General features: G+C 39.7%; 1 protein-coding gene and 1 pseudogene across 2 annotated transcripts; one reads left to right on the top strand and one right to left on the bottom strand.

Moving 5' to 3' along the window:
• Nucleotides 1–2,721: 2,721 nt before the first annotated feature.
• Nucleotides 2,722–7,424, top strand: CIMAP3 (ciliary microtubule associated protein 3). Of its 2 annotated transcripts, XM_061186183.1 has the most exons (6): nucleotides 2,722–2,740; nucleotides 2,992–3,134; nucleotides 3,769–3,867; nucleotides 4,632–4,762; nucleotides 6,198–6,315; nucleotides 7,356–7,424. In XM_061186183.1, the coding sequence occupies exons 1-6, from the start codon at nucleotides 2,722–2,724 to the stop codon at nucleotides 7,422–7,424; spliced, it is 579 nt and encodes a 192-aa protein (XP_061042166.1). The 2 variants fall into 2 exon arrangements, with proteins under 2 accessions (XP_061042166.1, XP_061042167.1); XM_061186184.1 differs by lacking the exon at nucleotides 3,769–3,867.
• Nucleotides 7,425–9,352: 1,928 nt separating this feature from the next.
• LOC133087104 (acidic mammalian chitinase-like) lies at nucleotides 9,353–24,883 on the bottom strand (annotated as a pseudogene).
• Between the last annotated feature and the right edge of the window lie 1,406 nt (nucleotides 24,884–26,289).

Here is a 26,289-nt window from a genome sequence, read left to right as displayed (position 1 = left end):
TGATTTTTTGAGAGCTGCTCTGTTTCTTATTTACTTTTATTGCTGAGGTGTATTTCTTTAGAGTCCTAACTAAAAGTCCAGGGTGTTTTCCAGTCTCCTCTCTCCCATGGTCAGCCTAATTTTTGCTCCCCATCTTTCAGAGACCGTCTGCTCAAATTTCTGCTCAAATCCTCTGCTTATCCGCTGGCTATTTTATTATTATTATTTTTTAAATTTATTTAATTTATTTTTTTATACAACAGGTTCTTATTAATTATCTATTTTATACATATTAGTGTATATATGTCAATCCCAATCTCCCAATTCATCACACCACCACCACCCCCCATCCCACTGCATTCCCCCCTTGGTGTCCATACGTTTGTTCTCTACATCTGTGTCTCTATTTCTGCCTTGCAAACCGGTTCATCTGTACCATTTTTCTAGGTTCCACATATATGCGTTAATATACGATATTTGTTTTTCTCTTTCTGACTTACCTCACTCTGTATGACAGTCTCTAAATCCATCCACGTCTCTACAAATGACCCAATTTCGTTCCTTTTTATGTCAGCCGGCTTTTTAATTAGCGAATGTTCAAAGGGAACAGCAGCACCAACTGTTGGGCTCACCACTTTGGGCTACCCCTCTCTCCGGGATCTTGGTCCTGCAGGTTTTTTCTTCTTTGGTATATCTCTGATGTCTTGAAATATATATGCTTTATTGAGTCTGGTTTTTCTATCTCTTCTCACCTGGAGGATTATCTTGAAGCAAACCAATCTACCAATGAGGGAATATGTTGCCATAATTTCAAAGTACTTTGTGAGACACATTTCATGTCACTAATAATGTAAACACTAATTTCCAAAAAACACTGTGGGTATTAAAAATATTAATATTCCGGGGCTTCCCTGATGGCGCAGTGGTTGAGAGTCTGCCTGCCAATGCAGGGGACACGGGTTCGGGCCCTGGTCTGGGAAGATCCCACATGCCGTGCAGCGGCTGGGCCCGTGAGCCACAATTGCTGAGCCTGCGCGTCTGGAGCCTGTGCTCCGCAACAAGAGAGGCCACGATGGTGAGAGGCCCGCGCACCGCGAAGAGGAGTGGCCCCCACTTGCCGCAACTGGAGAAAGCCCTCGCACAGAAACGAGGACCCAGCATAGCCATAAATAAATGAATAAACAAAATAAAAATTAAAAAAAAAAGATACCTACAAAAAAAATAATAATATTAATATTCCTTAAAATATTAAAGAAAGTGAAAATTATCAAATTAATACTATATCTCTTTACATTTTGTTTACCATAATTTTTACTGTAATTATATTTTGAGTAGAAAGGAGGCTTGAAGCAAATTGTGCAATAATGTTGAGACCATATTTTTATTCCAATTAAGCTTTGTTTCTCATAAGACCTTCTCCTATATTACTGGGCTTTCTGCATTATTTGGTTTAAAAAAAAAAAACCTTCTTCAATGTTGCTATATATGTCAGATACAATCAGTTATTTTTGTAGCGGCCAGGAAGACATTTGAATGTTATATACGACTTGACACAATTCACTGTGTAACTGGGCAATGAGCTACAGGTATCCAGCCTCCCTGGCCCATTGACCAGGAGCATCGCCTAAATAATTTTTAACAAGCAAAACACTTCTACAAGTTTCCAAAATATCCTCTAGGACTCAATATTACGTCTTTTGGAAACCCTATATTAGAGCTATAAAATCATCCCTGTAGACTGTGCTAGCCCTGGGTATGTGTGGATCCCAAGATCATCCTTAGAAGCCAAAGATAGAATGTACCAATCACACTGCATTCTGTTGCCTCTCACACCTGACAACTCTTAAAGTTATCCTAAAATCAAGTGATAACAAGTTAGTGTTAATATCTAGGACAAAGGTAAAGAAGTCATCATACACTCTGATATTTCTTCTTGGGTTAGGATGGGAGTGCTCCTAAGCTAGCTAGATACTATTTCAGTAATAATAATCTCTTGCATTTTCACCTACCAAACACTAGGCAATGAACTGCTTTAATCCTGTTATCTTAATCCTCTCAACAACCCTATAAAGAGGAATTATTGTTCCCAATTTAGAGATGAGGAAACTGGGACTTAAGTAACTGCCTCCAAATTTAAACTATTAAGCACTTCTGTGATTCCACTGCACTCTACTGTTCCCCTAAGGACTCCAGATCTTTTAAAGCCTTGAGCAACACTTAGGGGTAGAAGGGGGTAACCTGATGGGAATTGCTTGAAGAAAAGGAAAAATGTGTCTAAGAGAGGCCTAATACAGATCTATCTGGGCTCCATTAGGTCCCCAACTCCCCTCTTCTGGGCATTTCCCAGGAATCCCACCCCCATAGGCCACCACTGCAGAGGCTGTGTTTTCCTACATCCTTGAACCTAGTAGCCTGGATTTCAGGGCATCCTGAACATGGGGGTCCCTGCTTCCTCAACAGTGCATTTCTGGTGGCCCAGCTTCCAAAGCTCTTCAGCCTACAACTTCAGATGCAGCAAACCCCCTTCCTCCTGCCCAGCTGCAGAATTCTCACTCCCCTGGGCTCCTGGCCTTGGAGGTGCAGTTCCTGCCCCAAGGATGGCTCTGCAGGATTCCCCACTTGCTGAGTAGGCTAGCTCAGAGCCACTCCTCTCTGGGAGCTTGGCAGCTGGGGCTGCCCAGCCCCGCCTCTGTTTCTTAGGCAATGTAGTACACAAACTCTGGCCCTGGTGGCACTGCTGAGATGTGCTTCAATAAAGCAGGTAAGGAGGGCTGTAATGGAGGAGTCAAGAGTAGAGGCAAGAGGAAGAGTAGGGAGGCTGGGAAAGAAGAAGGGCAAAGGGAGGGAAAATGCGCTTCACCTCCTTACATGGAGTTGATCTGGTTTTTGTTAAGAGCTGGGCCTGCTCTTAAGAGCTCTGCTTCTCCTCCCTACACCCCACCTGCCCCCGAGCTCTCACTTAGACCAGGGGTCTTCCCTCATGTGGAGTTTCTCCTGTTTCTTGATCTTCAGAGCCGCTGGTTAACTACTCCTTTGGAACATGTCAACAGAGGAAGGTCTTTCCTCACTCCTGTCCCACAAGCTTGTTGGGGAACAAGTTGCTCCCTTTTAGGGGAGCGCCCAACAGAGGGCCTGGATGTTACATAGCAGAAGATGTGAGTATTCACCTTCCCTTAGGTGGGTCTCAGGGTATCTAAGGATACCCAAATTTCCTGGAAGAAAAACTCTATGGGATTTGTGACCTTCAGGGTCCCAACATGAGAAATTGCCCTGGGCCTCTACAACCAGCTGTCAGGGCCAATATCAGAAATCAAAGGACAGTTGCTCCCTTTTTGCCTCCCACCAAATGCAAGCCTTGGCCTCATGCAGTCCCCAGTACAGTCCTCACCAAAAGAGACTCCATTCCTACCTCCAAAGGCAAGTGACTCAATAGCTCCCCTTAGTCCAAGTCTGGACTGTGGCTGTGCTGGTAGGTCAGTTTATGAAATCATATAATCAGACTGACAGTTGCATTACAGCAGATCCATCTCTGTGGGGCTCAGAAGAGTAGATTCACTGGAAGTAGAGAAATGTCAATCACTCTACCTATCCAGCCACATTCCTTTGTAGAGTTGCCTGGGTTACTTATGTAATTGCTTGTATGGTCTTGATGCAGAGGAATCAAGAACGAAAGAGCAACTTTGTCAGAGAAGATTCAGGAATACTCTAAGTTCATTCTGTTTTAATAACTATAATGTTCTCTATGTATGTTTTTTCTTTCTTTCTTTGTTTTCTATATACTACTGGAAGAGGTATGGCTTGGCATACAACCTCTCTAAGGTCCCAACCAGTATAAAAGGATATGCTTTTGGAGCCAGAACAGCCGTGAGGTTTAAGCCAATTAGCAAGGTGAGAAATGGCTGAATGTGCTTAGATTTTAGTGTGATCTGTGTTGCTGTGTGTATTTGCACTGGGGAGCAAAGCTGGAGGTTATGTAAAGAATATGCCCTGAAATTCAAGAAAAAAAGTCATTTGGGCAAAAGCTACTAAGAAGCCTATCAGAAAAGCTTGGATGTTAGCATTGCAAATGTGTGTGTGAGTATACTGGGAGAGTGGAAAACAATTCTCAGAATGAATGGTACCAAGGCAGGGCTTCAGTCTTGAGACACCTGATGTTAAAATACTGGCAGCTTTGTTTATATGCATCATATTATCTTGTCAGTTAAAAAAAAAATCCAACTTCTTCACCCTTTTGTGTGATTGGACTTCAAGTCTTCAGTATAGGCTCCTAATCTCTTGTTGGACATTTTCTTGACACTTAAGCACAAGGAGAGGGATACTGGCTCCAAAAGAATCTCTGAGTGGGATGGTGGGATGGTGGGATGGTGGGATGGTGGGGATAGTAGCTGCAATAAGTTACCTTGGCTCTCTACCCACCATAGGTTTATTTCTACATCCTAAGCTTTAAGTACATTTAGGTAGCTGAACCATACCCTTATCTTAGTTTTCTACCTACTATAGGCTTGTTTCTAAACCATACCTGATATATGAACAGGAAAAGGATGATTTTGTTTTCTCTACTTAGAAGACTTTTCATGTGTGTGTGTGTGTGTATATATATATATATATATATATATCACCCTCTAACATATTGGTCTTTTTCTTGGAAACAGGATATGACACCTTACCCAGGCATGTACCAGACAGTCAATCCTCGAGAGCAAAAACACAAACACAATTTTGCTCCATTTAATTCTTTGCTGCCTCGATTTAGGACATACTCAAAGGACTCTTGTTATCCTGGGTATGTGTTCCTTTTTCTGGTGCACTTCAACAAATAGCAATAGGAAAGGAAATACAAAAAGGGGTTTCATCCCAACCATGCCCTCTAAATAAGAAATCATCTATCTTTAAAGATTCAACCTCTTGCCTTCCAGGTCTCTAGAATTATAAAATTGTAGAGTATAGTGATTCATTCAATAAATATTTATAAATGGCCAGACAGATTTGTAGGGTTCAGAGATTTTGCATTAAACCCATCACACAAGATTCCTGATTTCTTCGAGTTTATATTCTAGAGTCCAAACAATGAGAAGCAAATAAACAAGAAAATATCAATGGTAATAAGGAGAGTGGCCATATTATTTGTTAGTCAGACAGTGACGCTTCTGAGAATGAAAGGGTGTCTTATTAACAATTATACCAAGATGGTAGCCATAAACTAGGGCTGTCATGGGTGCATCAGGAAGTCTGGTGACCTGGTGATGTGCTGAATAAAATCAAACAGGATGATGATATCATACAGAGTGGTGGACTGGAATCTACTTTGGCAAGGATTGTCAAGATAGGTCTTTTTGGGGAAATGACACTATCTGAAATCACAATGACAAGACTGAGCTGGCCCTGTGAAGATCTGGGCCCAGAGCTTCTCCGAGAGGAGGAATAGCAAGTGCAAACGCTGTAAGCTGGGAAGGAATTTGGTGTGAGGAAAAAAGAAAGAAGATTAGTTTGGCGAGAGTGCAGTGAGCAAGGAGGAAATGAGAACATAGGAGGAGGGGCGGGGCTAGAATACGTAGGCCTAATAGACCAAGAGAGGCATTATAAGTGCTTTAGGAAGCCTTTCAGAATGTGTGGAATTGTAGGGCCCAGGGTCAAGGTCTTTCTTTTACTGGTGAGAAATCCAAGGGTCAGAGAGTGAGTGTAACTTTCTCAAGGTTGTAGTAAGGAAGTGGAGATGTTGAATCTTGATTCCCTTGTCCATTCTATGTGTTATTTCCACAGCAAAGAGTCTACACCAAAAGACAAAGTGTTATGAACAAAGGCAATTATTAAATAATCCCATTATCAAGAAATTTCACCTGGTTCTGCTTTGCTGTCCCTAGATTACTGATAACTTTAAATTACCACTGCACTTTTATCCTCAATTTTATATCATGAGCAGTACTTATGTATCACTGTGTTAGTTGTCTTTTATCACCCACCATTTCTGGGAACTTTTGGTCTCTCAGCTAAGGATACTGAAGTTCCAGAAATATTTTAAAACAGAGTTGATTTTTACTTTGTCAAGACTAGATATCTTGAACGCTAAAACTTAGTTAGAAATACATTAAAAGGTAAAGGAATCCTATGTTAATCAGTTGGCTGCCTTTCCCCAAAGAGTTAGGACTCTAGATCAGAGGTAGAAATTCATATATGGCCACTAACTCATTACATATGATGTTTTGTATTTTTGTTTCTAGTCCCACCACATACAACCCAGAGATAAAGCCACCAAAAAAAGTCACCTGGCCAATGAAATTTGGATCTCCAGACTGGGCTCAGGTTCCATGTCTACAGAAAAGAACACTGAGAGCAGAGGTAATAGGATTGGACTTCTATGGAGCCCTTTACCTAATACTTCCATGTATATCAGTGATTCTTAACCAGGAGTCTGTGAATAAGCTTCAAGAAATCCTTGTTCCCCTGAAATTACTTGCACAGTTTTGTGTGTATATGCATATGGGGATCTTTTTGGAGAGTTACACAATTTCACTTGATTTTTAAATGTGCGTGTGAGCAAACAAGTCACATTTTCTTACTTAGTTCTCAAATAATCTATAGTAGTCCGAGATACTTATCCCTCTATGACTGAGGAGGAAACTGAGGCTCAGATGAATTAAGTGGCTTGTAGAAGTTTCTCAACTAGAATCTAGATCTTGTGAGTCCTAAGCCAGTGTTCTTTCCATCACACCACTTGCATATTAGATCATCAAGGGGCTGTGGATCGTTCTGTCAAGATCATGGATTTCAGGGACAGACTGCCTGGGTTCAAATACTAGTTCCATATTTGCTTGCTTTGTGATCCTGTGCAAGTCCTCTAACTTTTCTAAGCCTCAGTTTGCTTATCTTTAAAATAGATATAATAATAGACTCAATCTGATAAAGTTGTAAAGATTGAGATATTGTAGAGAAGCATTTAGCACAGTACCTGTAACATAATAAATACTCTCAATCCATGTCAGCTATCATAATTCCAGAGGTGCCTTTTTTCCCCTAGTGGAACTTTGGATTAATTTTACAAATATTTATTAAACGTCAAACGTATTAACATCATTGTGCCTATGGGTAACATTCAAGTATTAAACACATAATCTTCATTTTCAAGAAGTTTACCAGCCATACTTGACAATTTACCAAGTAGAAAATAATTCCTAGAATGATATATACCAGAGTAAGATGACAAATAGTACATGTACATAGTAATGTTGAGAGATTCACTAAGGCTAGGTTACTATGCAGTTGGGGTTCAGCTAGGCCACAACAGCTATAATGTACAGTTCTATTTTGCACAACCAGGAAGACCAGAGGCAGAGGGTTCTTATTCGAATATTGAACTAGACAATATTCTTTCATTGCAGTTGCCCACAGACAAAGACTTTAGAAAGCATAAGAACCGTGTGGCCTACCTAAGCCTGTATTACAACTGAAAAGCTGTGACTACCTTCACGTGCTCCTCCTGACCACAGACTCTCCAGGATTGAGGACACAGCTGCTCTTGTCCTTCTGCATTGGTCTGGCCCTCCTGTCTGCCAGCATGGGGCACAGGGAGGGGCAAGGGGCTCATAACTACTATATGACAGCATAAAGACTAGTTCAGAAGGCTCTCTCTCCATGTGCTGGTTTGTTGTGTATACATGTAGATGGGTCAAGGGGGTTCCTACTGAGTGTTCAGTGGGGTGGCTTCACTTTACTGAAATACTTGTGGGTCCCTGCCCTCTAGCTCTAATTCCCAGCCACGAGTTTTATGTTTTCTACCACTAGCCCTCGTGATAGGTGACTGTTAGTCTATACATATCAAGGATTTGGATGGCTTGCTTGGCCTTGTATTTGGGCTTGCTAGATGCAGAGGATACTTAAACGCAGAGTTAATATTTAGGTTTTAGGAGTTCTTGCAAGTGTCTGAGTTCCCCAGTGTGGATTGGGGAGGTCCTGATTTGATTGCCTTTCCCAGATTTGTGTAAAACTCACAGAATCAAAATATCCCCCCTTTCCCATTACATCATCTATTTAGTCTGTCAGTCATCATCATATTGAGTTCCTACCATGCATCAGGCAGAGTGGCAAACACTGGGGATACAGCAAGAATCAAAATAAACTCACTTACTGGCTTCTTGAGCCTGGACTGAAGAATGAGAAGGACTCCCCAGGGAGGCTAGTGAATTGGATCTGTTCCTCACTCCCAGTTTGAATGATGCCCTGAAGCTTTACAAGTTACTCTAGGTGTGTTAAGGTCAGAACTCATAGCAGCCACATTCAATGTACTTATCTAGACACTGGCCTGGGAGACAGGCCTTTTCCTTCCAGCACAAACTGAAATAACTCAAGTATGGTTCCTTCAGAAAGGGCATTAAGTATAGTCTACCTTATCTTTTAATGGGAAGGTCCTTTTGTGCCTACTTATCCTTCTTAGTAATTATCAGACTGATTGCAAGTCTTCATGTGTCTGGATACCAAAGAGTGAGATGCTGTTAGTGCCTCAAAAAGCTGTAGCCTGCTGTACTCTTCAGGGTCAGCATATGATAAGTGTTAGCTGATGAAAGAAGCACTAGGAGTTGAAACCTACTGGGAGTATGATGCTGAGAGGCCTAATTCCTTAGGTGCCAAGATCTTCTGAAGAAAAATGGTAAAAGACAAGTCCACTGGAAATCAAATTAGAATATTGAGATAATGCTAAATATACCTCAGTCCAAAAACTTTTACTTCATTTAATCTGATCATTTAAAGATTTCTATTATCTTGTCAAGAAGTATTTTTATGACTTGAGATAAATCAAGATTAACACTTCTCACCGCTTTAGCACACCTCCCTCCCTTTTCTCCTTTGGATCCACACACATGCTGCTTTTTTCAGAGGTGGTAATTTAGCATTCATTATTTTTTCTGACTTAGGGTCTTGGGCCCCTTCTTTGGAGGATATTGACAGGGATGAGAGAACATCTTTCACACTGTTTTTTGGTTCATACTCTCAAGGCTTTTGCCAGGGAAGGCAACTCCTCTTTCTAAAATAGTAATCTGATTTGGCAAAAAGTAAAAATTTTACTATAGCTTCAGTTAACCTCCAGGGTCCCTTGAAATGCTTAATTGTATATACAAGTACTTAAGGAAGAATACAAATGAATACAAAAAAATAAAGCATACAGTGTCATTTATTTTACATATGGGTTTTGTTCAAGGGGTTTATAGTTTTTTTTAGATCTTAATGGAGTAAAACCTAATTATAATGCTGCTTTAGTAACGTAGGGCTTCCAAATTGACAGATAGATTGATGTAATATGTAGACTACATGGAGTATTGGAAGATTAAGTTTGACATGCAGCACAAGAGAATTTGTGACAAAGTAGAATTTTTCCAACATTTTAAATTGAAGGCCAATTACAACACTTGCGGTTCTGGTGGAACACCAGACCCTGAGCACACTGGGAGAGGAAGGTCTTGCCTCCAACACACTGGTGGAACTTGGTGGTGTCTTTAGGATTGCTATAAATGCCATCTGCTTTACCAGTGCAGAAACCTTCATCTCCTCCACTGCCCCCATCACCACCACCTTCTCCACCACTGCTGCTGTCTCCACCGATATTGGCACAGAAACCTTCACTTCCGGGTGTCACTGGTGGGTTGTCTCCACCGATATTGGCACAGAAACCTTCACTTCCGGGTGTCATTGGTGGGTTGTCTCCACCGATATTGGCACAGGAAACTTCATTTCCGGGTGTCACTGGTGGGTTGTACCAGGTCTTGGTGGCTGGTGGAGTGCATTCTAAAAGAACAAAAAGACCATTTCAGAACATCATCATAAGCTGTTTTTGAACCTAGAAGCAAAAACTATAGACCTCCTCTTATATCAGTTTTGTTCTCCAAGAACTTGAGCCCTGTGAGAGTTCCAAGTTATGGTTGGGAAGAATGTTACAAGGGGACAGATGTCCAAAGCAAGCAGGAAGGGAGAACAAGGGCCATTGGAGTCCTAGCAGGATGTCAGCCCTGGGCTTATGCTACGTTTCCACTGAGCGAGAAGTGAACCCAACCCTACCGTGATTGGACCAAGGATTTTATGTGGGGGACTAATTAATACTTGTGTTTTCGTAGAGGAGGCTTATCCATATTTCTGTCATAAGTAATACATCTGCATTTTGTCATCTTGTTAGCCGTAAGTATTATACTTAGATTTTTTCATCTTGTTATGTTTTGTTTCTTATGCTTTATTTTTGCTTGTTTCCTTTCAACATTGCTTTTTCTCCCCTTTTTCTCCCTCTGGCAATTCAGACATTTTATATTTCATTTTACTCTATTACTAGAACCCTCTCCACCACTAGAATTTGCTGCCTCTTACTCCCTCACTCTATAATTTGAGCCCATCTTTTTATAATCATCTCTTAACAGGTTTTACAATTTAAAAAATCAATTATTCTGTCAATTTCCTGAGAGTAGAGACATACAGAACCCTTATATTTTCTACTTCTCTACCTCCATCTTTAGCCTTACCCCAGGGATGCTTAACCAAGGAACATACAAAGCCATGTGAAGAGCAGGGGTTTCTCTCCTCACACTGCTGAGTCATGGACCAATCAGCAATGTGAGCCTTTGTGCCTGCTCTTCTTCAAGACCTACCTCCAACCCTCCCCACTAGCACCCAAAGACAAAATCTGTAACTAAAGCAGGTGGGAAGTGGCTAAGCTGGCCTGCTTATGTCTAAGTCAGGATATGGTGCACTGCACTGACAGGAAAACTGTCTAGTTTAGAGAAAATGTCAACACATGCATCAGACTCACTTTCAAGATATCAGATTCTTCCTCCCAGACAAAATTTTCCTGAGAAGAAAGGCCCACCTCTAGGGTATAAGGTATATTCAAATCTTTGCCCACATAGCTACTGAACTTAGACTGGCCTCTTGATTGAAAAAAGTATTTCTAAAAAGCCTCTTCCTGTAAATCTGTCCCTTTTTCACATGATGCTCTGTGGCTACCTCCATGCACTCTTGTCCCTCTGCAGTTGCCATTCTTGCAGCTTGACCTACATCATCTTTAGAACAATGTGGTGAACTTAGTAGTGATGCACCTGAGGACAAGCCCAGGAGTGACTTCAGCTTGATTGTGAGTGAATATTTGCCCTTGTTGCAGAAGGAGCCTAAGAAGTCATCCAGATCAATGGCCCAAATCATGGACCCACCAAAATTGTTCTCCTTAAGAAAGTCAACCTGCAGACACAAAGAGCACTTGGTAGCCAGAATCAAATGGCATCTACACAACAAAGAATGGAGTACAGGGTGACAAGGGGATATTAGGGAGAAAAATGCAAGTGGGTTGAAACCCTATGAATTTTTTTTTTTATGAAAGGATATGTGCTTTGTGAATTCAAGGTATGATTGTCTAACTCAGTTCTATTTTTGTTTTCTTGCTCCTGTTAATAAACTCTTGGGTATTAATATAAACAAAGCTAATATTTATTTAATACTAGTAGTCCAAGCTAAGCTACATTTTAACATTCATTACTTGCTTAATCTTCACAGGAACTACTAGGTAGATCCTATTATTATTACTCTTTCACAGATTTCTGGGAACTCACCCAATCCTAGATCAGGACTTGAGAACCAGGTATATCTGACACCAAAGTCTAGACTGTTAACCACTGCACCATACAGCCCCTTTCTCCTCCATGTTGACCACCTTTCTCCTGACCAGGATTCTGTAAAGATGAACTGACAGAGCAGTGCGATGGAAAGAGCCTAGACTCTGAGCCAGATAACATGTTCAATTACTGCCTTTGCATTCTCCAACTATGTAACCTTGGATTAGTCGCAGAATCTATGAACCTCAGCTTACACATCTGTAAAATGGAGAGGCTATTTCTTACTTCACTGGATTGTGTAGAATCAAGTAAGATAATGGTTGCAAGGCATTTAGGTAAAAATGTAAAGGATTATTTTCATTATTGTCCATGAAAATGTTGGTCTTAGGTCTAGCTTATAACCATTTCACATGAATTAGTATAGATTCATATTGGACAAAAATTGGGCAATAAATTTTAAACATATTAGAATATTATACTATATGTCAGTGTATTCTCCTATATATTGTACACTGTATCATTAAATCTATATTTAATCATATTGTTTTCTCTGTCTTGGTGGAAAGGTAAGTCATAATGAGGTTGGTCTACTCCACTTTGTACATATTTAAAACTTTGAAACCATTTAGGATTTGAAGCTAGAATTGTAATTTTTTACACTGTTCATACCTTATATCCATAGCTCTTAATATTGTCATAGCCAACCTACTCAGGGTTTTTATAAGCATATGGAACTTTTTGGTCTTCAATCCAGGCATTTGTGACTTCACTTAGGAATGTGCAGATCTATGGGGGGAGTGAAGAAGGAAACGTTGAGTATGTCACAGATTATGTCATGTATTGGAGGAGAAAGGACTTAAATGGGAGAAAAATAGTAAGAAATGGGAGACAGATGGAAAAGGGGGCATTGTGAAATATCTACTTTAATTTCACATATTTCTCTGGAAAGTGATTTTGTTTCATAAAATGAAGACACAAATTTCTATGAAACCAGGTACAAAGAAGTGAAATTCTATTTCTATAACCACAGGTTAGTTGAGAAATGGTAAGCATGACCAAATGTGCTGAGATCATTCTTCCACAAACACTCGAGTCTTTGGCAAACACTGCTAACTATTCACCTATCAGTCTGAATTTTTAACACAAGATTTGAGTACATGCAATCAATTCAGGTTGGAAAGAAGATCCAATTATATGCCATCACTAGGCTAAACTACTGAAATCCTTCTCCGTCTATTTACATGGATGTAACAGAATTCAGTATAGCTTTGGACTGTAGAAAATATGGTCCCATATACTTCAAAACCCAAAGAGGAAATTCAGCTTGGTTTTTTTAAGTGAAAAGTATTCCACAGTCATCAACCTGCCTTTCCACAGGCTGCTATGCTCAGAGCTGTTAAATCTGTGAAAGCCGGGATATAGGATCTCAAGAGCAGAGGAGTAACAAAATGACTTGGAGAGTGGAAGAATTTTCCCCAGGGCATTTTAGCCTGAATTAGCTGTGTTAGTTACCTCATAGTAAGTCCAGAATCCAGCCTCACCTGTGTAAGGACCAGATGACCCTGCTCCAGAGACTGGGCACAGACTGAGGTGTCAGAAGTGCTGAGCCAGAAAGTCCTCCCATAGGTGAGGAATCCCATGATGAGCTTCTCTGAAGGGACCCCATTGTCTCTCCAGGGCTTCATGGCATATTCCTGCAGAAGGTAACACAGACATTATTCCTCACCAGTGTTTTTTCCATATGATTAACAAAGTCTAGCTAATTGTCCCCCAAAGAGAAACCCTGTTTTCCAACAACCAAGGCTCCCAATCGCTTCCCTGTCTTCCGTCTGCATATGATTTGGGTCTTTTCTTTTTTACACAGTTGAAATAACATATGTCACCTTGATCCTTGGATCCTACACGCAGGGGGCTGTTGTGTCTTGTACTCGTGTCCCAGCCACGATGGAAGTCATAAGTCATCACACTGATGAAATCAAGAAGCCTGGAGCAAGAGATTTTGAGCCATCAAGATCCTGGGAGCATTTTCTTATGGACAATTTAAGAGCAAGAAATGGTAGCTGTGGAAACTCATGATGTCAAGTAGATATCCATATGGTCCCACTAATGTGGCTTCCTGGGTGTTATCTTCTGTGACTTCCATAGGGCTAGACAGAAAGTCTCCTTTACTTTCTTGAAATAAACAGGGCAAACCCAGAGCAGAAGGTAAGAAAACATGGTAGTTAGAGTATGTGTCTCAGAAACACATGTCTCTAGGGCCATGGGAATTGCAGGTGAATAGCTCTCCTATTGTTTTGTCAATAATAGCTTTTTAAAAGAATTTATAGCCTTTTTCAAAAGAAACTGTTAATGAGGTTAGCTGTTACATATAAAGATTTTCCAAGGTCTTGAATCTTGTTCCTCTTTCCCCCAAAGCCTACTACAGTGACAATTTAAAGGGGTCACCACCTTGTCCCAGAACCACTTCAAACATTGTTGGCAATTGATGGTACCAACTTTCTCAACATTATGTTTACACAACTACTTGGAATGTTTTCTACCAAAACGTTTAGGTATCTCTGCTTTGGGATTTGGAGAACCTGAGAGACTCCTCACACTCACTTTCCAATCTCTGCAATTTCATATCCCGCATCAATGGTCCCTTTGCCTGCAGACACAGCTGCTGTGATCAGCAGTCTGGGTTTTCCTCTTGCTTTAGCCTCTTCTTCAAAAGCCTGTAGCATTTCCTGGAGAGAAGAGAGGGTGAATTTTAGTGGCTGTCTTCATTATCTATTTCCTATGGTGAGTACTTCTTGAGATGGTTTCCAGCTCATAGCAATTCCCCATTTCTGGAAATAGCCCTTGAAATATAGGGATAGATTCTGGTAAGGTATAACTTGGAACAAAGATAAAAACAGTAAGAGTCCTTGAATCTAAGTCTCACTTAATGACAATTCTAGAGAAAAAGACCAGGAACTCCTGGCAGAGGATCTAGAAACTCTCTTCCTTGCTGTGACTTCGCTCTCCCTTTTGAAGCTCTATCCTCAGCATTTGTTCTTTCCTGCCTCTAGCCTTTGCAAATGCTTTTATCACTTCCTTAGAAAATTCTTCCTATCCTTTGTATTCCTGGTTCCTTTTATATCTTCATGTTGTTGCTCAAATGTCGCTTCTTGGAGTAGACTCCCCTGACCATCTTATTTGCTGCTATCATTGCTCTTATCATGATTGACAATTACTTATTCATTTATTTGTTTGTTTTGCTCTGTATCCTCCACTATGCTGTAATCCCCACAAGAGCAAGTATCACATTTATCTTACTCACTGCTCTGTATCCAGTGTGAAGCACAGTGTCTGGATCATAGAATGCACTCAATACTTACTGAATGAATGACATAATGAAAGGTTCCTTCTTTTTGATTCAAGAATTTCTTGGAAGAGAAGATTCAAGATGGAAGTGTAGAAGGACTCTGAACTGACTCCTCCCATGGATACAACAAAATCTACTACTACATATGGAAAAATTCCCTCCAGAAAGGGCCTGAAAACTGGATGAATAGAGTCTCCACAACAAAGGGTAAAAGGACAGCATTAAGATGGGTAGAAGAAACAGAGATACAGTCACATCAAGGAAAAACCACACTCCAGCCACAGTGATCCACAATCACGAAGTATAACAAAGATACAGTTACCTGAAACTAACACAACATTGTAAATCAACTATACTCCAATAAATTTTTTTTTTAAAGTACAGTTATTTTGTCTGAGGAATAAAGGTTTCGAGTTCCACATCAGGCAAACTAAGCCTTAGATCCTTCTCAGGAGATACAAACCCTGCCCTCCCCAAACCACTGAGTTTAAAAACCAATGTGAAATACTCCCAGGAAAACCATAGAACTACAGGGAAAGGAAAACTCATTTTTAAAGGGCCCACACACAGTCTTTCTTGACAAAAACCTGCACAAAATCACCAGATTGAAAAGTGCATGGACCATAGATGAAAGAGACACACTTTCTAATCCTGAAGCATCTGCTATAGAGTAAGGACCAGCTGGGATGACCCCTGGGGACTGAGACCCTAGTGGGAGCCATTTTTGCTATCTCAGGCTACCTTACTAATACTGGCACTGGTGGCACCATATTGGAAATCTCCATCTAATCTGTGGGTGCACACTGCTAAGAGCCCTGCCTACCTCTGTGTTTTGGCAGTGCCTCACAGCCAGCCAGGAAATAACACTGCTGGGCACTGGTGGGCACAGCCCCACTGCAGTTCTGAGGGCCAGCCCTATCCCCCAGCATATGACAGCCCTGAAAATAGTCTTTGCAGCCATTATATGGCCAGCTCTGCCCACAGGTACCCAGCAGCCAACATGCATGAGTCTCACAGCCATTCTGGGACCAGCCAACCCACTAGTAACCGGCAGCCACCATGACTCGGCCCCACAGGCATTCCAGGGGCTACCGCTGACCACCAGCATCCAGCAGCCACTATGGTGAGACCCCATAGGCAATTTGCAGGGCCAACCCCGCATACTAGTGTGCTGTCATAGTATCTGTGACCCCACAACAACAGGAAAACATATGCAGCCCACATAGGGGACCTGGCTTGTGCACATTGCTCTGGTGGCCAATTAGGATAGTTCTTCTGAACCCCACAGGACAGCTCCTATATAAAGCCAGTCTTTCAAGACTGGGAGTGGTAGCTGATTTACCTAATACATCAAAACAAACACAGAGAATTAGGCAAAATGAGTAGACAGAAGAATATGTTCCAATCAAAAGAACAAGACAAAAATCTCAGAAAAAAAATGAAATGAAATGGTGATAACCAATCTACCTGATAAAGAGTTCAACATAATGGTCATAAAGATGCTCACTGAACTCAGGAGGAGAAGGGAAGAACACAATGACAGCATCAACAAAGAGATAGAAAAATATTTTTAAAAAGTAAACAGAAGTTATAACTGAACAGAAAAATACACTAGATGTGTGCAACAACAGATTACAATAGTAGTCAAACAAATCAGTGAGCTAAAAGGCAAAGCAATGGAACTCATCCAGACAGAGCAGCAAATTGAACAAAAAATTTTAAAAAGTGAAGATACTTTAAGGGACCTTTGGTACAACAACAAGTAGCATAACATTCACATTATATGGGTCCCAGAAGTAGAAGAGAAAGAGAAAGGGACAGAAAAACTTATTTGAAGAAATAGCAGCTGAAGAATTCCTAATCTGGGGAAGGAAACAGACATCCAGGTCCAGGAAGCTTGGAGAGTTTCGAATAAATTGAACCCAAAGAGACATGCACCAAGACACATTGTAATTAAAATGGCAAAAGTTAAGGAAAAAGAATCTGCTGCTTTTAGGAGAGCAGCAAGGGAAAAACAATTTGTTACATACAAGTGAAACTCCATAAGGCTATCAGCAGATTTTTCAGCAGAAACCTTACAAGCCAGTAGGGAGTGGCATGACATATTCAAAGTACTGAAAGGAAAAAACTTCCAAGAAAGAATTCTCTACCCAGCAAGGTTATCATTCACAATTGAAGGAGAGATTATGAGTTTCCAAAATAAACAAAAGTTAAAGGAGGTCACCACCACTAAACTGGCCTTATAAGAAATGTTTAAGGGACTTCTTTAAGATGAAAAAAGGCACTAATTAATAATTTTTAAAAATATGAAAGCAAAAATCTCACTTGAAAATGTAAATATATTTTTTAAAAAGTAGTGGATCAATCACTAATAAAGTAAATGTGAAGGTTAAAAGACAAATGTAATAAAATTAACTAAAATTACAATAATCAGTTAAGAGTTACATAAAATAAGATGTAAGCAAAAGTATAAAATGTGGGAGAGATTAAAAGGGGATATTTACATAGAATATTATATATGAACTTCATGGTAACTACATGAAAAAAAACTTTAAATGTAAATGGACTAAATTCACAATCATAAGACATAGAATGGCTGAATGAATAAAGAAACAAATCCATCTATATGCTGCCTACAAGAGACTCACTTCAAAAATAAAGACACACGTAGACTGAGGTGAAGGGATGGAAAAAAATATTTCATGCAAAAGGAAGTTAAAAAGAAATTTAGAGTAGCTAAACTCATACCAGAGAAAATAGACTTTAAAATAAACACTGTAATAAAGACAAAGAAGGGCATTACATAATGACAAAGGGGTCAATCCAATAAGAAGCTGTAACATTTGTAAATGTATATGCACCCAACAGAGGAGCACCAAGATATATAAAGCAATTATTAACGTACTCAAAGGGAGAAATTTAAAGCAATAGTAATAGTAGGGGAGTTGTCACCCTCTTACATCAATAACAGATCATCCAGACGGAAAATCAAGAATAAAACAGTGGACTTAACACATTAGATCACATAGCTTTAGAGATATATACAGAACATTCCATCCAGACTAGCAAAATACACATTTTTTTCAAGTTCATATGGAAGGTTCTTCATGATAGATCACATGTTAAGTCATAAAACAAGTCTCAATAAATTCAAGATTGAACTTATATCAAGCATCTTCTATAACCACAATGATATGAAACTAGAAATCAATCATGAGACAAAAATGAGAAAAACAACAAAATGTGGAGATTAAACAACAATGCTATGAATAACCAATGGACCATCAAGAAAATTAAAGGAGAAATCAAAAAATACCAAGAGACAAATGAGAATAGAAATATGACATGTCAGAATCCATCAGATGCAGCAACGGTGGTTCTGAGAGGGAACTTCATAGTAAAACAGACCTACATCAAGAAAAAAGAAAAATCTCAAGTAAACAATCTAACTTTACCAAAAGGAACTAGAAGAAGAACCAAAAAGATCAATGAAATTAAGAGCTGTTTCTTTGAAAAGATAAACAGAATCAATAAGGCATTAGGCAGACTAACAGAGAGAGAGAGAGAGAGAGAGAGAGATAGAACAAGTAAATAAAATCAGAAATGAAAGAGGAGAAGTTACAACTGATACCACAGAAATACAAAGGATAATAAGATACTACTAAGAACAATTGTAAGCCAATAAATTGGTCAACATAGAAGAAATGGATAGATTTCTAGAAACATACAATCTTTCAAGACTGAATTATGAAGAAATGGAAAATCTGAATAGACTGATTACTAAGGAGATTGAAACAGTAATCAAAAATCTTCCAACAAACAAAAGCTCAGGACCACATGGCTATTTAATACCTATCTTTCTCAAACTCAGTTGAAAAGGAGGGAAAATTTGCAAACACATTTTACGAAGCCAGAATTGCCCTGATACCAAATCTAGACAAGGACCACACACACAAAAAAATTATAGGCCAATACCCTTGATGAACATAGATGCAAAAGTTCTCAATAAAAATATTAACAAACCAAATCCAACAATACAATAAAAGGATCAGATGCTACTATCAAGTGTGATTTATACCAGGGATGCAAGGATGGTTCAGCACCTACAGATCAATCAAGGTGATACATCACATTAACAAATGAAGGATAAAAAACATATGATCATCTCAATAGATGTAGAAAAAGCAGTTGACAAAATTCAAGATCCATTTATGATAAAATCTTTCAATAAAGGAGGCATAGAGGGAATGTATCTCAACATAAAAAGGCCGTATATGATAAATCTACTTCTAATATATTCAATAGTGAAAAGCTAAAAGTTTTTCCTCTAAGATCACGAGCAATACAAGGATGCCCATTCTCACCACTTCTACTTAACATAGTGTTTGGAAGTCCTAGCCACAGCAATTAGGCAAGAAAAATAAATTAAGACATTCAAATTGAAAAGGAAGAAATAAACTGTCACTATCCGTAGATGACATGATGCTATATATAGAAATCCCTGAAGACTCCACCAAAAAAAAAGTAAGAATAAATGAATTCAGTAAAATCGCAGAATACAAAATTAATATACAGACATCTGTTACATTTCTATACAATAATAATAAACTAACAGAAAGAGAAATTAAGAAAACAATCCCATTTACAATTGCATCTCAAAGAATAAAATACCCAGGAATAAATTTAACCTAGGACGTGAAAGACTTGTACTCTAAAAACTATAAGACATTGATGAAACAAATTGAAGACAATGAAAATATAAGCCATTCTTGTGGACTGGAAGAATTAATATTGTTGAAAAGTCCATACCAAAACAGTTCATAGATTCAATGCAATCCCTATCAAAATACCTATGGCATATTCACAGTATTGGAACAAATATTCTAAAATTTGTATGGGACCACAAAAGACCTTATATTCTCATATCATACTCCCTGATTTCAAACTATACTACAAAGCTATAGTAATCAAAACAGTATGGTACTGCCACAAAAATAGACACATAGATCAATGGAAAAGAATTGATTCCTCAGAAATAAACCCATGCATGTAGACAATTAATCTATAACAAAGGAGCAAAGAACATATAATGATAAAAGACATTTTCTTCAATAAATAGTGTTGGGAAACTTGGATGGCCACACACAAAAGAATTAAACTAGACTACTCTCTTACACCATACACAAAAAATAACTCAAAATGGATTAAAGATGTGAATTCAAGACTTGAAACCATGAAATTTTTGGAAGAAAGCATAGGTGGTAACCTCATTAACATTGGTCACAGAGACATTTTTGTGGATCTGACTCCAAGGCAAGGGAAACATAAGCAAAAATATACAAACAAAATTACATTAAACTAATAAGCTTCTTTACAACAAACAAAACCATCATCAAAACGAAATTCAACCTACTGAATGGGAGAAAATATTTGCAAATCATATATCTGATAAGGGGTTAATATCTAAAATATGTAAAGAATTCAGAAAATTCAAGACCAAAAAACCTCAGACACTCCAATTAAAAAATGGGCAGAGGATCTGAATCGATATTTTTTCCAGAGAAGACATACAGATGTCCCACAAGCACATGAAAGGATGTTCAACATCATTAATCAAAACCACAATAAAATATCCTCTCACAACTGTTAAAATGGCTATTATTCAAAAGACAAGGAATAACAAATGTTGGACAGGAGGTGGAGAAAAGAGAACCCTCATACTTTGTTGGTGGGATTATAAATTGGTGCAGGCATTGTAGAAAACAGTATGGAGATTACTCAAAAAATTAAGGATAGAACTACCATATGACCCAGCTATTACACTTCTGGGTATTTATCCAAAGAAAATGAAAACACGAATTAAAAAAAATATGTTCCCCTATGTTCACTGAAGCATTATTTACAATAGCCAAGATATGGAAGCAACCTAAGTGATCAAAACATGGTATACATGTGTGTGTATATATATATAAATGGAATTCTACTCAGCCTTAAAAAAGAATGAAATTCTGCCGTTTGCAACCACATGGATGGAACTTGAGTGTATTATGCTAAGTGAAATGAGTGAGATGGAGAAAGACAAATACCATATTATTTTAATCATAGGTGGAATCTGAGGAAAAAACCCAGCAAACAAACAAAATAAAACAAAAACAAAGTCATAGATACAGTGAACAAACTGGTGGTTACCAGAGGGGAAGAGGGTTGTGGGGTGGGTGAAATGGGTGAAGGACATTAACTGCATGGTGATGGCTAATAACTAGACTTATGGCTGTGATCACTCTGTAATGTATGCAGATGTTGAACTATCATGCTGTATACCCGAAGCATATATAAAAGCATATATATTGATGAAGCATATATATTGATGAAGGAAGTCAATGACAGAACAGATGAAGATTTTGCTTTTGGCAGCTGTGGAGACCATGGTGGTGAATCTAGGCAGAGAGTTTGTCTGTATTAACATCACAGATCCAGGAATACTCCCCACACCATCTCTGATATCAATTTTTATTATGCATTTTATAGTAACCACCATTGGATTTTTACAGTTAAGGTGAACTCAAAGTGTTAATGTTAATTAGTAGATAAGTGTTTATAATTAAAACTTTATTTTCTTCAGTATACCCATTCAATAATATTCTCTATTTATTTATAATATCAATGGTACATGTGCACTTAAATTATTAGTGAGATCTTTCAGGGGCAGTGGTTTAGATATCACAGTTCTTTGATCCTAAGATGTTCATTTTTTATATTTACTGTTTCTAAAATTAAGATGTGATTTATAATATGTGAATATGTTTAATGAAGCACTTCTGATTCCCAAAGATGTGCTATTAAATATACTGAGTCTTGTACTTAAAGTTGCCTTGAAATCTAGAAAAATTAGTTCATCTGTCATAGTCAGCAATTTTATACTCTATAAACACATTTTTAAACCCTCTTGGTTAGTTCTTGATTATAACGAGCCTGTGGTAAACCCTTTGTAACCTGGATCAAAACCTCCCTAAGTTATCTTCTATTTTTTCTTTTCTTTTTGCTTTTAGTTCAGGTATTCAATAGCAATTAAGTTTTTTTTTTTTTAATTGAAATAAACTGACTAGTGCAAACTGAGTTACCTAAAAAGGGAGGGGGGACATATTTGGAGTTATGGGAATTGACCTGCAAAGATTTTCTTATATAAGTGATTTGTGAGCAAGATAAGAAAAAACTCTATTGGTGGAGTGGACTTGAGGCAGAAGAAATATTGATCAAATACCAAAGGTGAGAATTAGCTTGTTACCTGATAGGTAACTGCCAGAAAGTTCACTTGGCTATTTGAGAATAAAAACACTCATTGCAACTTGTTCCATCATTGCATTTTAGGAGTAGCTGCCTACCTCTGAAGAATTTTGGAGGGAAGAAGAGAGAGGCAAGTTACTTTTCATGTCAAATAACTTTGTGATCTCTAATTTCAAAATAATTATAGGAAGGCCTTACTTTCAGAATTTAAAAAGTAGTTTACCACTGACTTGGATAACTTTTTACATACAAATCTAGTCTAACCTCATCATCTCTTTTTTTCCAACTCAGAGTCAAAAAGCCTGTGAGGTTACCAATCCTTTCTCACTGCTTCCCAGAAGAAAAGCCTATGACTCAACCCAGGGCTCATATTCTCATGAGGACCCAAGTGCTTCTCCATCACCACGCCAGTTCTTTCTCACTCACCATTCTCCACATTCTTTTGAGTGTTTGCCCACCATTTTCTCCATACTATTTTTATGTTTCCACATCTGCTGCAGTCAGCCCTTCCCACCTGCAGACAGTATCTTCTTAAGTGCCAGTCTCTTTCCCCCTGGAATATCCATTTTCACCTACCCACTGGTATCACATTTTCCCACCCCAGCCTGAAAGATTCTTCCTTTTGCCTCCACCCTCATATTCTGGCCATAGAAAGACTTACTTCTGAGTGCCAAAATTCCAGCCACCAACAGCCAGCAAAGTGACCAGATCTCTGTTGCTGCAGAAAGAAACAAACAAACACTTTTTAGTGAGACCTCTGTGAGCTTGCAGGATACAGGTACTGCAAAAACAACTCTGCTATCCTCATTCTTGACTCTCTGGGAAATAGGCAGCCACCAAGTACAAGCTCTAAAGTCCCCATGGCAAGTGCGCCTCTCCATCTGCCCACGTTAGTCTTTACATCATAGTTTACCATATATGTGTCAGAAATCTGTGTATTCTTTTCAGGAAAAAACTATCTGCAAGGGACTTTGCCTCTCAGAATCTTATGATATTTGGGAATAAATTGGAGACTGAACTTGGGCTCTCCATTATCCCTCGCTGACTCCCACTCACCGTGGATTCAATTCCCATTGACCAGTCTTTCAGGGCTTGGAACTGAGTATACAGGACATCAATATCATTCCATTCATAGGGAGCAATCTTGTTGTCATTCATGGTGGCAAAGGCATATATCAGGTGTGTGCACAGACATGGGTCCACATCCTTGGGGAAGAACTTGGCTGGTTCTGGTCGATACTGCGACCAGTTGGTAAAGTAGCACACTATCTTATAGGCTGAGCCTATGAGAGAAAGCAGCAGCCATTGTGGTGCAAGGCTCCACTGTCTGTGTCACTTGCTGATGACCTCTTCAAGGGGAAGGGCTACTACCTAAGAGTTCACATGACAGATACCTGGTAGATACTGCTGCACTCCTTTCCCAGGTCTATGAAGGACCTGGCTAAACAGTCATGACACTTTTGTGAACAGAATCTCAGCAAGACCTATGCATCTTTCATGACTCAGAAAGATTTAAATCAATTCAAGTCAACACATAAAATAAAATCAATTCACCATCATAGCAGCAAGTGGTGAGGTTAATTATGCTCCTTGGGTACTATTCATAACTTCAAAGACTACTCAAGTTCATTACCAATAAAACAAATACCTTTTGTAGATGGCATATGATGTGACTGATGCTTTATTTAGAGGTTTTACATGCATTGTTTTACTTAAATTTTAATACCCATACGGCCTTATGGGGGAAACATTCTCATTTTTAGATGAGACTCAGAACTACTCAAGGCTGAAAGATTAAGATGAATACCAATTCATTCATCCATTTATTCCCCAAATATTTATTGTGCATGAACTATTTCCAGGCAGTCTTGCTCTGAAGCTCACGCTCTTCCCACTCTCCTCTCCTGAGTCCCCATATCTGGGCCTTAGTAATATTTCACATCCACAGAACAATGCTTAGTTATTAGAAAGAATGTGAGGACATTTGAGGGGAAAAGAAGACAACACAAAGAAGAGTATAGACTACTAGGTCATAGACACTATTCTTGGCATTAGAATATTGGGTTAAGTCCTGGTGCTGAACAACCAAGGACAAGTCGCTTCCCTTCTCTGTGCTTTAGTTTTCCCACCTATAAAATGAGGCATTCTGGATTAGATGAGCTATATGTCCCCTCCCAGTGTTGACTTTCTGAGATCAAGCAAAACAGGCTGGGGCTAGTCCTAGTCCTGACATAGCAAAAGGAGAAGGAAATGCAGACTTGGAAGAAAGGAGGGAAAGAGGAGTAACTATCAGGAAAATTGGAGTGTGGATAGGAGGCTGTGTTACTCCTTACCTAGTTGTACCTGCAGCAGAACAGCCAAGCCTGAAACAAACAAAGAAACAAAATACAAAAACCAGTTGTCCTCAGATGGGTTTCCCAGTTAGGACCTGCTGTACTCAGGAGACTTCCAGGATGTCAAGGGCCTTTGGATTTATCAGTGGCATTTCCCCAAGACCCCATTTCATCACTCTCAGGCGTGGATCCCAAGTTCCTCTATCCACAGCCTGAGGCATGGGGGAATCCCCTATGTACAAGGCTCACTGAAACAGAAACCTGCCCTCCTCCCCATTCCCAGGGATACCCCATGACCTGTGGGAAGGAAGAAGGGCAAAAAGAGTAGGAGACTCACAGTCCCAGAGCAGCATCCTTCCCATTGTGCCTACACACTGGCCACCTTGGGCAGCCTATTGACCCAGCCTTATATAAGGAGAAGACCCCTTTTATCACTATGGGAACAGCACAGCTGCCACCTCATGACCACAGGTGCCCAAGGGTGTCACGTTCATATCGTCACCCATCCCATCTCATCCAGATTCATGAGAATCTAAGCAGGAGAGAATCCAGGAGAGTTCCCTCACCAGCCCAGGCCTGGCTACTCTGACAGAACTGCTTACAATTGGAAGCCTTAGCTCAGCACTGAGGCCAAGTCCCTCAGGGGATGTGGAAGCCCAGGGAAGGAATGAAGGGCACAGTGTTAGAATCAGGGTCCCAAGGTACAGGGCCCAGGGCCAGAAAAACACATGGTGGAAGGGTTTAGTTGTGATGTTAAGCATTCATTTAAGGCGTGTAACTTTCTTCCTACAGGACCAGTCCCTACTTTTAAGGCCAGTGGCAAGGGTCCTAGAAGGAACTTGGTTCATGGAAGGGGCAGGATTAGCCCTGCTCATCTTCTCCCCCTTGTGCCCTAGTGATTTTACTACCACAGTGCTGGAGGGGAAGGACTGGGGCAGACATAGGATGCTGCAGCTCCCAGCTCTCCCCCCTTATTCCAGCTCAGGGAAGAGATAGGGAGAGAGCAGCTGCTGCCAGAGAAATATGGACCTTGTACCTCTGCCCTCTCCTCCTCATTCTGGGAGGAGTGGTGGCATTAGGTGTGTAAAGAACATTGTGTCCTATTTTTGCTAGAGCTTGACTCCTTAGGAAAAACATATGAGATTGGGGTTTTGGTGGGGTGAGAGGTGTGGCTGGGAGAGTAGTCAGTGCTACAAGGAGTTGCAGAGGTCAGGGCCTGTTTTATCTCACCTGATGCCCCAAGGCCATAGACTTGCCACTGCCAGCAGCCACATCACTCAAACCTGGGCCTAAGCCAGTCCGGCAGATAAGAGTGGGCACAGGTGCAGGGGCAGCTGTCAGCCTTGGCCTTAAAGCAGATCCCCAGGCTGAGCCAAGAATTTCTTCAGTGTATCTGGCCTCCTTTAAGTCATCTTCAGTTCATCTTTGGATCCCTGGAAGTTGACACAGACTAGGCACTTGATACAAGTTGGTTGAATAAATGGATGTCTCTTCTTCAACAGTTCTGGTGTTGGGCAATCTCATGGTCAAATATCAACAACCAAGCTATTCTTGACTCTATTCATTATCTGTTGCTGTATAACAACTTATCCCCAAACTTAGACACTTAAAACAATAAGAAATATGTATTATTTCATATAGAGTCTATAATTCAGGAGCAGCTTGGCTGAGTGGTCCTGGATTGGGTTCTCTCATGAGAACTGCAGGTTGCAGTCAAGATGTTGACTGGAGCAGGGGGACTTCCCTGGTTGTTCAGTGGTTAAGAACC

This window comes from Eubalaena glacialis, chromosome 3, assembly GCF_028564815.1.
Source record: "Eubalaena glacialis isolate mEubGla1 chromosome 3, mEubGla1.1.hap2.+ XY, whole genome shotgun sequence".
NCBI classification, from domain to species: domain Eukaryota; kingdom Metazoa; phylum Chordata; class Mammalia; order Artiodactyla; family Balaenidae; genus Eubalaena; species Eubalaena glacialis.
Note: the sequence above shows the minus strand (reverse complement) of the source record. Positions and strands in the feature narration are given on the sequence as shown.

Coding starts and splice junctions, on each gene's coding strand:
- CIMAP3 (XM_061186183.1), top strand. Junction 3,868..4,631: donor GGTTTAAGCCAATTAGCAAG/GTGAGAAATGGC, acceptor TCTTGGAAACAG/GATATGACACCTTACCCAGG. Junction 6,316..7,355: donor AAAGAACACTGAGAGCAGAG/GTAATAGGATTG, acceptor CTTTCATTGCAG/TTGCCCACAGACAAAGACTT.